This window comes from Bombina bombina, chromosome 9 (genome assembly GCF_027579735.1).
Source record: "Bombina bombina isolate aBomBom1 chromosome 9, aBomBom1.pri, whole genome shotgun sequence".
In the NCBI taxonomy this organism is placed as follows: domain Eukaryota; kingdom Metazoa; phylum Chordata; class Amphibia; order Anura; family Bombinatoridae; genus Bombina; species Bombina bombina.
The window spans coordinates 15,363,571-15,378,292 of record NC_069507.1 but is presented as its reverse complement, the minus strand read 5'-3'; the positions used below and the strand labels follow the sequence as shown (position 1 = coordinate 15,378,292).

Below are 14,722 nucleotides of genomic sequence, written 5' to 3'. Positions count from 1 at the left end.
GTACGTTTACGATGCAAGTATAGTCTTTTTATTCTATATGATCTGCCTTGTACGGAATATACTTCCGTAAACAATGTATTGTCTGAGTGATGGGCGTGTTACTATACGTCAGAATGAGCACACACATTGCTGGGCCTGAGACACACACCCTCTGCCTGTACCCCATCGCTGAATGGCGTACGAGATTTGATAAGCCCTGACGTCAATTTCAGAACGGACGCGATTGGCCTGAGTGCCTTTTTAAGGGAGCTCCCGTGGAGTATTGTGTTGCCTTTGATAAAGCAGATGAGAAACGTGCGTTAGGACTGCTTCTCTCCTTTACTTGTTAATAACATTGAATATCTTTTTAAAAAACTAGATGTTGGCCTTTATTGGCATTAGGTTTTAGTCTATTTAACTGGTTGGTAACGGTCCTCTCCCCCCTTGGGGAACTTGTGGTGGTAATTGTTCAATAGTTTATACTGGCGAATCAGGGTTATAAACCTAGTATTAACCTCTTTTATGCCACAAGGAATACTTTATAGATATAGAGCGTTCTTCCAATATAAGGTTTTATGAAACTGTGGATATACCTGTGCTAATAACATCTAGAACCATTGATATTTATAGGCACAGATTGCGTTATTTCATGTTTGTCCTGACTTGGAGAGTTTGCAGTGCATGAATTCTTACTTTTGTTTTTAAAAGCATTTAATGAAGTGTTCATATAAGCTTAATGGTGGCATGGTCCACAAAACCTTTTAATATAATCAAATAAATGTTATGTTTTAAATTTCATCACAAATCATATCTCTAAACATACTCCACCTAATTATATATTGGTAATACACCTTACAAGTGTGCCCTACAATGCCTCTGCTCTTTCTCTTTTTTTGTTTAAACATTATAATGTGGCATTAGGCACTACCTCCTTTTTACACATTGGATTGTTCTTGGGGGGTACCTGGGTGGATTACCTACACCTTTCCCAAATTCCCTAAAGGTTATTAGAGACTTCCTAGTTACATAACATGACTAATACCTGCACCAGTAAGCAGCGCAACATCACTATAAACACTATTTAGGGCTAGCAGGGGTCTGTATAACATGACTAATACCTGCACCAGTAAGCAGCGCAACATCACTATAAACACTATTTAGGGCTAGCAGGGGTCTGTATAACATGACTAATACCTGCACCAGTAAGCAGCACATCACTATAAACACAAATTAGGGCTAGCAGGGGTCTGTAATAACATGACTAATACCTGCATCAGTAAGCAGCGCAACATCACTATAAACACTATTTAGGGCTAGCAGGGGTCTGTATAACATGACTAATACCTGCACCAGTAAGCAGCGCAACATCACTATAAACACTATTTAGGGCTAGCAGGGGTCTGTATAACATGACTAATACCTGCACCAGTAAGCAGCGCAACATCACTATAAACACTAGTTAGGGCTAGCAGGGGTCTGTAATAACATGACTAATACCTGCACCAGTAAGCAGCACATCACTATAAACACAAATTAGGGCTAGCAGGGGTCTGTAATAACATGACTAATACCTGCATCAGTAAGCAGCGCAACATCACTATAAACACTATTTAGGGCTAGCAGGGGTCTGTATAACATGACTAATACCTGCACCAGTAAGCAGCGCAACATCACTATAAACACTAGTTAGGGCTAGCAGGGGTCTGTAATAACATGACTAATACCTGCACCAGTAAGCAGCACATCACTATAAACACAAGTTAGGGCTAGCAGGGGGCTGTAATAACAGGACTAATACCTGCACCAGTAAGCAGCGCAACATCACTATAAACACTAGGTAGGGCTAGCAGGGGTCTGCATAACATGACTAATACCTGCACCAGTAAGCAGCACAACATCACTATAAACACTAGTTAGGGCTAGCAGGGGTCTGTAATAGCATGACTAATACCTGCACCAGTAAGCAGCGCAACATCACTATAAACACTAGTTAGGGCTAGCAGGGGTCTGTATAACATGACTAATACCTGCACCAGTAAGCAGCGCAACATCACTATAAACACAAGTTAGGGCTAGCAGGGGTCTGTAATAACATGACTAATACCTGCACCAGTAAGCAGCGCAACATCACTATAAACACTAGTTAGGGCTAGCAGGGGTCTGTAATAACATGACCAATACCTGCACCAGTAAGCAGAACAGCATCACTATAAACACTAGTTAGGGCTAGCAGGGGTCTGTAATAACATGACTAATACCTGTACCAGTAAGCAGCACATCACTATAAACACAAGTTAGGGCTAGCAGGGGTCTGTAATAACATGACTAATACCTGCACCAGTAAGCAGCGCAACATCACTATAAACACAAGTTAGGGCTAGCAGGGGTCTGTAATAACATGACTAATACCTGCACCAGTAAGCAGCGCAACATCACTATAAACACTAGTTAGGGCTAGCAGGGGTCTGTAATAACATGACCAATACCTGCACCAGTAAGCAGAACAGCATCACTATAAACACTAGTTAGGGCTAGCAGGGGTCTGTAATAACATGACTAATACCTGTACCAGTAAGCAGCACATCACTATAAACACAAGTTAGGGCTAGCAGGGGTCTGTAATAACATGACTAATACCTGCACCAGTAAGCAGCGCAACATCACTATAAACACTAGTTAGGGCTAGCAGGGGTCTGTAATAACATGACCAATACCTGCACCAGTAAGCAGAACAGCATCACTATAAACACTAGTTAGGGCTAGCAGGGGTCTGTAATAACATGACTAATACCTGCACCAGTAAGCAGCACAGCATCACTATAAACACTAGTTAGAGCTAGCAGGGGTCTGTAATAACATGACTAATACCTGCACCAGTAAGCAGCACATCATTATAAACACAAATTAGGGCTAGCAGGGGTCTGTAATAACATGACTAATACCTGCACCAGTAAGCAGCACAACATGACTATAAACACTAGTTAGAGCTAGCAGGGGTCTGTAATAACATGACTAATACCTGCACCAGTAAGCAGCACATCACTATAAACACAAATTAGGGCTAGCAGGGGTCTGTAATAACATGACTAATACCTGCACCAGTAAGCAGCACAGCATCACTATAAACACTAGTTAGAGCTAGCAGGGGTCTGTAATAACATGACTAATACCTGCACCAGTAAGCAGCACATCATTATAAACACAAATTAGGGCTAGCAGGGGTCTGTGATAACATGACTAATACCTGCACCAGTAAGCAGCACAGCATCACTATAAACACTAGTTAGAGCTAGCAGGGGTCTGCATAACATGACTAATACCTGCACCAGTAAGCAGCACAGCATCACTATAAACACTAGTTAGAGCTAGCAGGCGTCTGTAATAACATGACTAACTAGTGTTTATAGTGACGTTGTGCTGCTTACTGGTGCAGGTATTAGTCATGTTATACAGACCCCTGCTAGCCCTAACTAGTAGTGTTTATAGTGACTTTGTGCTGTTTACTGGTGCAGGTATTAGTCATGTTATACAGACCCCTGCTAGCCCTAACTAGTAGTGTTTATAGTGACATTGTTCTGCTTACTGGTGCAGGTATTAGTCATGTTATTACAGACGCCTGCTAGCCCTAATACCTGCACCAGTAAGCAGCACATCATCACTATAAACACTAGTTAGGGCTAGCAGGGGTCTGTATAACATGACTAATACCTGCACCAGTAAGCAGCGCAACATCACTATAAACACTAGTTAGGGCTAGCAGGGGTCTGTATAACATGACTGTGTACTGGATTCTGCAAATGTGCCAGACAACTTAATATCTGGCACTGATGCCCTTAAGGAGTTATTTAATGTAGTTACAAGAACGGATCCCAGAGCTCCTATAAACAAACACACAATCCAGCTCTGGGATAAAGTTTGCCGCAAGGTAAGCACAATATTATAAAGAATGCTGTAAAACTTCAGTTAAACACTGTGCATGTTACTAGACATATTGTATCATCTCATTACATTTAACTACTGCAGGGACATTCTGAGTCACTTCTATTGGACAGAGTCTCCTCATCAATACAATTAGCACAAGCATTCAATAGTCTATTGACTGGTGCGTTTAGAAGTGGTTGTACTTTGATGAGAAAGGCTTGGGCTCAAACTAAGGTTTGAAAGATCTGTGAGAGGGTTAAGAAATTAACAGATGCATTTATCCTGGCGTCTTATTTAACCTGCACATTATAAATACAAATGACTGTTCAAATCCACTGTTGAGATGCTACTGGTTAAATTATAGCTCACATAGGTTCATTTTAAAAGTGATGCTAAAATACTAAATTGCCATCTAATTATGCATCACATAAATCTGATTATACATGGTATAAGTTTATGGGGGGGGGGGAAATTATGAAGAAAATGAGTCAGTAGAAGCAGGCAAAGAGATGAGGGTCTGAGGCCTCACTAGGTCAGTATATAGCTTGAGAGATCGGAGGAACTGGTGTCAAGCACAGCTGGTGCCATGAAGCAGCCCCACAATGTAATTTAAATGACTAATATCACTGTCAGGTCTCCACAATGTATAACCAAGCTCCCTGTGAGCCATACGGCCAGTATTGATCACATCACAATATAGTTACTCCAAATAGAACCCAGCAGGCCTGTGGGATAGCAGCAGTTTACATCTATGGAATGCTGAGCGCCAAGCCGAGGTTACTATATGGACCTAGAGACTGTGACTGTGGAACTGAGCAGTGTTTATAGGGGTACAATAATGTTTTCTTAATTTAAGTTTAGCTCAACTGACTGCACAAGCCCTTTGGTAACTCATTACTGGGCTTGATATGAAAATGTGTCCCATGACACTTGCCCTTACCTCTTAGAGACTCTGTATTGAGCTGTGGTCAACTGTCCTGTCACAGGGTCATGCACTGTAGCGCGCCTCAGCTACAAAAAGAGAAAGGACTAGGGTTTAATTTGGAGCAGGCATTTATTTTCTGCCATGCCAAGGTTTCTGATTGGTTGGGATGTAACGCATGTTCTGGTCACTGGTGAACTCACTGAGAACAGCAAACAAAGGACGAGCCATCTACTAGTCCCCATAATTGTCCTTTCGCTTTTTATTAGAGACATTTAGGATCACATACTGGTGCCGAGTTTCAACTAAATACAGTTTGACAATTTCAATTTCAAAACCACCAAAGAGATGGTCAAGGGCAACATTTATAAAATTGACATAAGACCAAAAATATTGTTGTATGCACAGAGGGATGCCCAGGAGACTACACTGGTTAGGGAGGGGGGACAAAAATAAAAAAGTAAACCCACCACACAATATATGATCTTGGTCCTTTTGGTGGCAATACAAGGTATGCCCTCACACTTCTGAGAGCACATAACTTGCAGTTCAGTTGTCGGTCTTTACAACTAAACTCTATATTAAATTTCACATCTGCTAACAAGCTCCCAACAACATAATGCACAGCAGGTGTTCTCTCACTGTACTAGCCCCAAACACCCCAGTGTTACAATCTAGGGCCTTTATAAGACCAGTAAGGACAGCCTATGAAGAATTCATTCAGAGGAAACACTCAAAATGTGTGAAAAACACAAAAATGTATGCTTACCTGATAAATTTTTCTCTCTCGATACGGCGAGTCCACGGATCATCATCAATTACTGTTGGGAATATCACTCCTGGCCAGCAGGAGGCGGCAAAGAGCACCACAGCAAAGTTGTTAAGTATCACTTCCCTACCCACAATCCCCCAGTCATTAGACCAAAGGGAAAGGAGAGAAAAGAAGCAACACAAGGTGTAAAGGTGCCTGAGGTTTATAGAACAAAAACTGTCTGAAAAACAGGGCAGGCTGTGGACTCACTGTGTCAAGAAATAAATTTATCAGGTAAGCATAAATTTTGTTTTCTTTCTAATGACACGGTGAGTCCACAGATCATCATCAATTACTGTTGGGAATCAATACCCAAGCTAGAGGACACATGATTAGGGAGGGACAAGAAAGGAACCTAATCAGAAGGCACCACTGCTTGAAGAACCTTTCTCCCAAAGGAAGCCTCGGCCGAGGCAAAAGTATCAAAACTTATAGAATTTGGAAAAAGTATGCAAAGATGACCAAGTCGCAGCCTTGCAAATCTGCTCCCCGGAAGCTTCATTCTTGAAAGCCCAGGAAGACTGGATATTTAGCCCCTGCTAAAAAAGTATTGTCCCTCCTTTTACATGCAGGAGTCCAAACCACATAATAAAGTGCTCCTTTCTCTGAGATCCCCAGAACAAAAAGTCAGCACTTACCTTGAAAGCTGAGCGACAGCATGGCAGTCCAGCAGGTTTTCTCCCTCCCATAGCCATGTGAACAAAGATCAGCCTGAGTTAATAATGCTTAGGCTATCGATATTAGGGCAGCAAATATGTATAGGAGGCGCAGTGAGAATAATGTCCCACCAGTTCCTATTACTTTAAAGCCACCATATGCTTCTCTTTTTTTTTTTTAACTGAAGAGACTGATCTGGTCTAGGCTACACCCCAGCACAAAGCAGCACTACTTTAAAAATAATAAACTCTTGATTGAAGAACTAAACTAACACCTCACTTTGCCAGCTCCTATCTTACTAACACAGGCAAAGAGAATGACTGGGAGGAGAGGGAAGGGAGGAGCTATATATACTGCTCTTTGCCTCCTCCTGCTGACCAGGAGGCGATATCCCATAAGTAAGGATGAAATCCTTGGACTCGTCATATCTTGTAAAAGAAAAAATATTTCAGAGATAGGGAAATTAATATGGTCCCTAAGAACTATCCCTGAAGCTGGAACAGGTAAACTCATCTTCAGATTCTTTGTGGAATGAAGAAAGCAACAAGATCTCTGTAAGAGAATCATCTAACTAAAAAGATGGTGTCTGAACCTTAAGACGTCCATGAAAGGCACCACAGCAATTCTCTGAAACCAGAGCACTGGTAACATAGCCTCCACAGAGCTATGGCAAGGCCAAAGGGAAGAGCCACAAATTTAAGGTGATTGTAAGAAAGGCAAAAACTCAGGAACTGGAATATACCCGTCCTCCAGGTCTATGGTCACCATGAGCTGACCCTCTTGAACCAACTAGAACCATCCCAGGGAAAGGAGGTTCCAAACGCACATCAAAAAATGCTTCACTGTTATCTGGTCCGCAGATAAAAATGAGGAGGAACCTGCCTCTGAAAAGAAGGAATTAAAACTATGTAGGAAACCTGAGATACTAAGTCCATAGCCTATCAAGGACCTCTTGTATCCTCTTCTTAGCGACAAAACTGAGATACACAGCCCCCCCACTTGACCAATTAACGGAATGGGGTCAAACTCCTCTAAGACTATTCATCTCGTCTTGAGGTATAAAAGACCCTTTTCTACCGGAAAACAGAAAAAATACCTGAAAGATCACGACCAAACAAGGTCTTACCCTTGAAAAGAAAGCGCCAGGAGCTTGGACTCAAGGAAAAATTCACTGACCAAAATACGGCCACAACCCCACCAGATCCTGAGTCGCAGCTGAAAGACTTGCAAGGTAGCATCAGAAATAAAATAATGACTAGTTTAAGAACCTTATTCTGTTCTGGGTCTCCTCAAAGGGAGTCCCTACCAATTGAAATCAGACAAGGTGTCACCCCTTTAAGATGTCGCATGTGACAGAGTGGCAACCCAAATTTCCCTGTAAGTCCATAGAACCTGAAAGAGCAGCGATCCTCACAGTTCTCTGAACCAGAGGAGAAATGGTTCCTACTACTTAGGCACTGTGACCTACTTAGGCCCTGACACTTTAATGAAGACATCTCCTCAAGACAGAAAAAGTAGGACAAGGAAACCTCGACTACTCCTATGCCTCCTAGCACTGTCAGGGACAGGAAAACACTCCACAGAGGAATCCAAGAGTCATAAAATGTAAGAGATTTCTTAAGCTTAACAACGACAAAACGTGTCAGAGTCGCATAAAGGTAGCTTAAACCTCCTTTAACATTACAAAGGTGATCAAGCTTATAGGGACAGTCAAGTCCAAAAAAAAAAAACTTTCATGATTTAAATAGGGCATGCAATTTTAAACAACTACCCAATTTACTTTTATCACCAATTTTGCTTTGTTCTCTTGGTATTCTTAGTTGAAAGCTAAAACTAGGAGGTTCATATGCTAAGTTCTTAGACCTTGAAGACTGCCTCTAATCTGAATACATTTTGACCACTAGAGGGCATTAGTTCACATGTTTCACATAGATAACATTGAGCTCATGCACATAAAGTGACCTAGGACTGAGCACTGATTGGCTAAACTGCATGTCTGTCAAAATAACTGAAATAAGGGGTAGTCAGCAGAAGCTTAGATACAAGATAATTACAGAGGTAAAAAGTATATTAATATAACTGTTGGTTGTGCAAAACTGGGGAATGGGTAATAAAGGGATTATCTTTCTTTTTAACAACAAAAATTCTGGTGTTGACTGTCCCTTTAATCTAAAGTGTACAACTTCAACCTCAGATAAAGGAATTATCCTGTCCAGGTCTGAGATTTCAACTCAGAAACTACCGAATCCTCCAAACCAGCCTAGGGGAGGGACCACAGAGTAGCCAAAGAATTATGAAATTATAAAAGTCCTCTTGCACTTTCCTTGAAGAAAAAAAGGAAAAACAGACCAGGCCCCAGATACCAAAGAGGATACCTGGGCTCAATTCTGTATGCAAAACACTCCTCCTGGAGATTGAAAGGAACCGCAGGGCACTTCATGTGACGCCATAAAGGCTTGGGACATAAAAGGAGAAAAACTGATCGATAACAGAGAACCTATGAAATAGACCCCCGTTAGGAAAATCATTGCATTCAATAGGCGATACTCTCTTCACGTCCCTCTGACATTCACTGTACTCAGAGGAATCGGGCTTCAAAATGCTGAGAAGCGCATATCAACGTAGAAATCTTAGCACAAACTTACTTCACCACCTCCATAGGAGGCGAAGTTGGTAAAACTGAATTGTGGGTGTGGTGAGGGGTGTATTTATAGGCATTTTGAGGTTTGGGAAACTTTGCCCCTCCTGGTAGGATTGTATATCCCATACGTCACTAGCTCATGGAGTCTTGCCAATTACATGAAAGAAAAACTGTTGCCTAGTCAGAAACAGTATCATCCTAAGAGACATTAGCTCACTAAATAGCCATGTAGCCCAATTAGGACAAGCTACAAAATGTTACAGGGCATAACAGTCTAAAACAATCCTGAAGCACCCAACATCCTTGTATTTAATAATTATATAACAGAGGGGAAGGGAATGAAATACATCAGGGGAAACAAATATTGACATATGATAAAAAACGCCCCCAAACATAGGTATGAAGAAAACCTACCTACAGTTAAAAGCATATTACCACTAACATTAGTGGATAAGACCTCATGATTGAGCCTATACAAGGTTTGGTAACAAATAAGTAGTAGAGATTGAACGACAGTTGATGTTTATAACGTCTTATAAAAAATAAACCTCAATTATTGAAATACCGTGTTATTCAGCACACAGAAGCCCAATAATAAACACACACAGTTCCGTAGCATGAAACATACCCCTATTTACGGATATATAACTCCGTTGTAACGGAGAAACAAAAAAGGAGGGCGTTCACATGTCCTGTCGACATCGGAAGCAAATGGCGCTTATACGCCACCCTGAGGGGAGAAGAGGGCGGGAGCAAACAAAGCCCATAGAAAGAGTGTGCAACTAAAATTAACTGCGCGTCTCACACTGTCAGTAACCCTCGTAAAAAAATAAATGCTTAAGCGCTTCTTCCCTTCACTCAAATGTATGAACATTAGATCAGTACCTCTAGGGAAACAAACATATGTGTCGTTCATCTCATAACCTCTAGGACTTGGATGTCTATGCTCAGAGTCTAGTGCTTCTATCTTCACTCAAATGTCATGTACATCAGTCAGAACCTCTAAGACTCGAATGAGTCTGTTCTATCTAAGCATATCCATGTAAACCTGCACATTACTAATAATGAGCTAAAGAAAAAAATAACCAGTCAGGGATTCTTCCAAAAAGTATTAACCCCATGTCTCTTAAAGTCACAATAAGTGCCTGGGTCCTGCCTAAGATATCCTGCCTTAGGATATACATGTCCCATGATGATGCAGTATAATTTCAGAAGTGCATGTCTCCCGAGCATAGAAGATCAAGCACTTACCTGCATCTAGCCGTCCGGCAGGAGGACAGCACACCTGGCTTGAGAGGATGCCGCTCCTCACAGAGACCTGTGAAACAAAGAAAGACAGAGTAAACCTACTCAGGCTTTCTATACCCGGGCAGAAACATGTTAGGAAAACTCAGCCAGGTCCACCTCACAAGTTGCTAACTGCTTTAAAGCCACTGACGTGGAGTAAAGCTAGACTCAGACTGATGGAAAATCAGAGCAAGCCTCTTCTTGATAGAAGAATCTTTATCAGACACTTAAATTACTTCACCTCCTCCTTGCACTAGAGGCAAAGAGAATGACTGGGGAATTGTGGGTAAGGAAGTGACACTTAACAGCTTTGCTGTGGTGCTCTTTGCCGACTCCTGCTGGTAAGGAGTGATATTCACAACAGTAATTGATGATGATCCGTGGCCTCACCGTGTCATTAGAAATAAAAAGGAGAATAGTTTGGGTAGCAAAGGGAAACTCAGCACCAGCAGGGATTCTGCAGAAAAGAAAGCCGGATCAGTGACTGCCACCTCTGGGGACAATCAGCAGGACATAACCAAAGCAACGCATCATAAGCAGCCTCACACTTACCTTTTGCTAATTCTGTAATGTGCAGTCTCCAGGACTCCTGTTATGGGGTTTGAGATAGTGGCTCGCCTTAGCTGTGGAGCCAACCAATCACAAAAAAGGTGAAAAGAAAAAACACATTAAAAATAACAAAGAATAAGAGTGGCATTAACCCAACCAATCAGAAGCCTGACGGATGCATGCTACCAGCAGGTATAAACATTCAGGCGAAGTAATAGCTAGGGCTTCCCTTACTGCAGGAGCTCAGGGAGATGTTAAACATGAGCACCACAACATTAAACAGAGGAACTGCCATATATAAAATTGTACAGATTTCACAAAAGGCATAAAAGGGAGGGATGTGACAAAACTGTTGGGACCAAGGTTCATGGAACCTGCAGGTGTCTGACTGGCAGCTACATTAGAAAACATTAAAGAATAAAAACAAAGTTATAGATTTTTTACTCCTTAGGATAAGAAACCTGTGGAACTACAACCCATCTTTAAAAACAGAGCACATTTAAAGCCCTTGTGTTATTTAACACAATACCAATGCTACTACTAAGTTTTACTACTTGATGGGGACAACCATATGAGTAAACCTTGTGTCACTTAAAGTGAAAAAACATAATTTATGCTTACCTGATAAATTCCTTTCTTCTGTAGTGTGATCAGTCCACGGGTCATCATTACTTCTGGGATATTACTCCTCCCCAACAGGAAGTGCAAGAGGATTCACCCAGCAGAGCTGCATATAGCTCCTCCCCTCTACGTCACTCCCAGTCATTCGACCAAGGACCAACGAGAAAGGAAAAGCCAAGGGTGAAGTGGTGACTGGAGTATAAATTAAAAAATATTTACCTGCCTTAAAAACAGGGCGGGCCGTGGACTGATCACACTACAGAAGAAAGGAATTTATCAGGTAAGCATAAATTATGTTTTCTTCTGTTAAGTGTGATCAGTCCACGGGTCATCATTACTTCTGGGATACCAATACCAAAGCAAAAGTACACGGATGACGGGAGGGATAGGCAGGCTCTTTATACAGAAGGAACCACTGCCTGAAGAACCTTTCTCCCAAAAATAGCCTCCGATGAAGCAAAAGTGTCAAATTTGTAAAATTTGGAAAAAGTATGAAGCGAAGACCAAGTTGCAGCCTTGCAAATCTGTTCAACAGAGGCCTCATTCTTGAAGGCCCAAGTGGAAGCCACAGCTCTAGTAGAATGAGCTGTAATTCTTTCAGGAGGCTGCTGTCCAGCAGTCTCATAAGCTAAACGAATTATGCTACGAAGCCAAAAAGAAAGAGAGGTAGCGGAAGCTTTTTGACCTCTCCTCTGCCCAGAGTAAATGACAAACAGAGAAGACGTTTGTCGAAATTCCTTAGTTGCCTGTAAGTAAAATTTTAGAGCACGGACTACATCCAGGTTGTGCAGTAGACGTTCCTTCTTTGAAGAAGGATTTGGGCATAAAGAAGGAACAACAATCTCTTGATTGATATTCCTGTTAGTAACTACCTTAGGTAAGAACCCAGGTTTAGTACGCAGGACTACCTTATCCGAATGAAAAATCAAATAAGGAGAATCACAATGTAAGGCTGATAATTCAGAGACTCTTCGAGCCGAGGAAATAGCCATTAAAAATAGAACTTTCCAAGATAACAACTTTATATCAATGGAATGAAGGGGTTCAAACGGAACGCCCTGTAAAACATTAAGAACAAGGTTTAAACTCCATGGTGGAGCAACAGTTTTAAACACAGGCTTAATTCTGGCCAAAGCCTGACAAAAAGCCTGGACGTCAGGAACTTCTGACAGACGTTTGTGTAACAGAATGGACAGAGCTGAGATCTGTCCCTTTAATGAACTAGCAGATAAACCCTTTTCTAAACCTTCTTGTAGAAAAGACAATATCCTAGGAATCCTAACCTTACTCCAAGAGTAACCCTTGGATTCACACCAATATAGGTATTTACGCCATATCTTATGGTAAATCTTTCTGGTAACAGGTTTCCTAGCCTGTATTAAGGTATCAATAACTGACTCAGAAAATCCACGTCTTGATAAAATCAAGCGTTCAATTTCCAAGCAGTCAGCTTCAGAGAAGTTAGATTTTGATGTTTGAAGGGACCCTGTATCAGAAGGTCCTGTTTCAGAGGTAGAGACCAAGGTGGACAGGATGACATGTCCACCAGGTCTGCATACCAAGTCCTGCGTGGCCACGCAGGTGCTATTAGAATCACTGATGCTCTCTCGTTTGATTCTGGCAATCAATCGAGGAAGCAACGGGAAGGGTGGAAACACGTAAGCCATCCTGAAGTCCCAAGGTGCTGTCAGAGCATCTATCAGGACTGCTCCTGGATCCCTGGATCTGGACCCGTAACGAGGAAGCTTGGCGTTCTGTCGAGACGCCATGAGATCTCTGGTTTGCCCCAACGTCGAAGTATTTGGGCAAAGACCTCCGGATGAAGTTCCCACTCCCCCGGATGAAAAGTCTGACGACTTAAGAAATCCGCCTCCCAGTTCTCCACTCCCGGGATGTGGATTGCTGACAGGTGGCAAGAGTGAGACTCTGCCCAGCAAATTATCTTTGATACTTCCATCATAGCTAGGGAGCTTCTTGTCCCTCCCTGATGGTTGATGTAAGCTACAGTCGTGATGTTGTCCGACTGAAACCTGATGAACCCCCGAGTTGTCAACTGGGGCCAAGCCAGGAGGGCATTGAGAACTGCTCTCAATTCCAGAATGTTTATTGGCAGGAGACTCTCCTCCTGACTCCATTGTCCCTGAGCCTTCAGAGAATTCCAGACGGCACCCCAACCTAGAAGGCTGGCGTCTGTTGTTACAATTGTCCAGTCTGGTCTGCTGAATGGCATCCCCCTGGACAGATGTGGCCGAGAAAGCCACCATAGAAGAGAATTTCTGGTCTCTTGATCCAGATTCAGAGAAGGGGATAAGTCTGAGTAATCCCCATTCCACTGACTTAGCATGCACAGTTGCAGTGGTCTGAGGTGTAAGCGTGCAAAGGGTACTATGTCCATTGCCGCTACCATTAAGCCGATTACCTCCATGCATTGAGCCACTGACGGGTGTTGAATGGAATGAAGGGTGCGGCAAGCACTTTGAAGTCTTGTTAGCCTGTCCTCTGTCAGGTAAATCTTCATTTCTACAGAATCTATAAGAGTCCCCAGGAAGGGAACTCTTGTGAGTGGAACGAGTGAACTTTTCTTTTCGTTCACCTTCCATCCATGTGACCTTAGAAATGCCAGCACTAACTCTGTATGAGACTTGGCAGTTTGAAAGCTTGAAGCTTGTATCAGAATGTTGTCTAGGTATGGAGCTACCGAGATTCCCCGCGGTCTTAGTACCGCCAGAAGAGCACCCAGAACCTTTGTGAAGATTCTTGGAGCTGTAGCCAATCCGAATGGAAGAGCCACAAACTGGTAATGCCTGTCTAGGAAGGCAAACCTTAGGTACCGATAATGATCTTTGTGAATCGGTATGTGAAGGTAAGCATCTTTTAAATCTACAGTGGTCATGTATTGACCCTCTTGGATCATAGGTAAAATTGTCCGAATAGTCTCCATCTTGAACGATGGAACTCTTAGGAATTTGTTTAGGATCTTTAAGTCCAGGATTGGTCTGAAAGTTCCCTCTTTTTTGGGAACCACAGATTTGAGTAAAACCCCTGTCCTGATCGTGGAACTGGATGGATTACTCCCATTAACAAGAGCTCTTGTACGCAGCGTAGAAACGCCTCTTTCTTTGTCTGGATTGTTGACAATCTTGACAGATGAAATCTCTCTCTTGGAGGAGAGTATTTGAAGTCCAGAAGGTATCCCTGAGATATTATCTCTAGCGCCCAGGGATCCTGAACATCTCTTGCCCAAGCCTGGGCGAAGAGAGAAAGTCTGCCCCCCACTAGATCCGATCCCGGATCGGGGGCCCTCAATTCATGCTGTTTTAGGGGTAGCAGCAGG

General features: G+C 42.4%; 1 protein-coding gene across 6 annotated transcripts in view; it reads right to left on the bottom strand.

The window, feature by feature from the left end:
• P4HA1 (prolyl 4-hydroxylase subunit alpha 1) overlaps positions 1-14,722 on the bottom strand; it is a 64,082-nt gene that overhangs the window by 11,533 nt on the left and 37,827 nt on the right. For 3 of the 6 annotated variants that reach the window (XM_053691899.1, XM_053691902.1, XM_053691901.1), the window contains one exon: positions 10,771-10,841. In XM_053691899.1, coding sequence (XP_053547874.1) covers positions 10,771-10,841 — 71 coding nt within the window. Of the gene's footprint in view, positions 1-4,840; positions 4,912-10,770; positions 10,842-14,722 lie in introns of all 6 variants that reach the window. The other 3 variants (XM_053691900.1, XM_053691904.1, XM_053691905.1) reach the window with 2 other exon arrangements.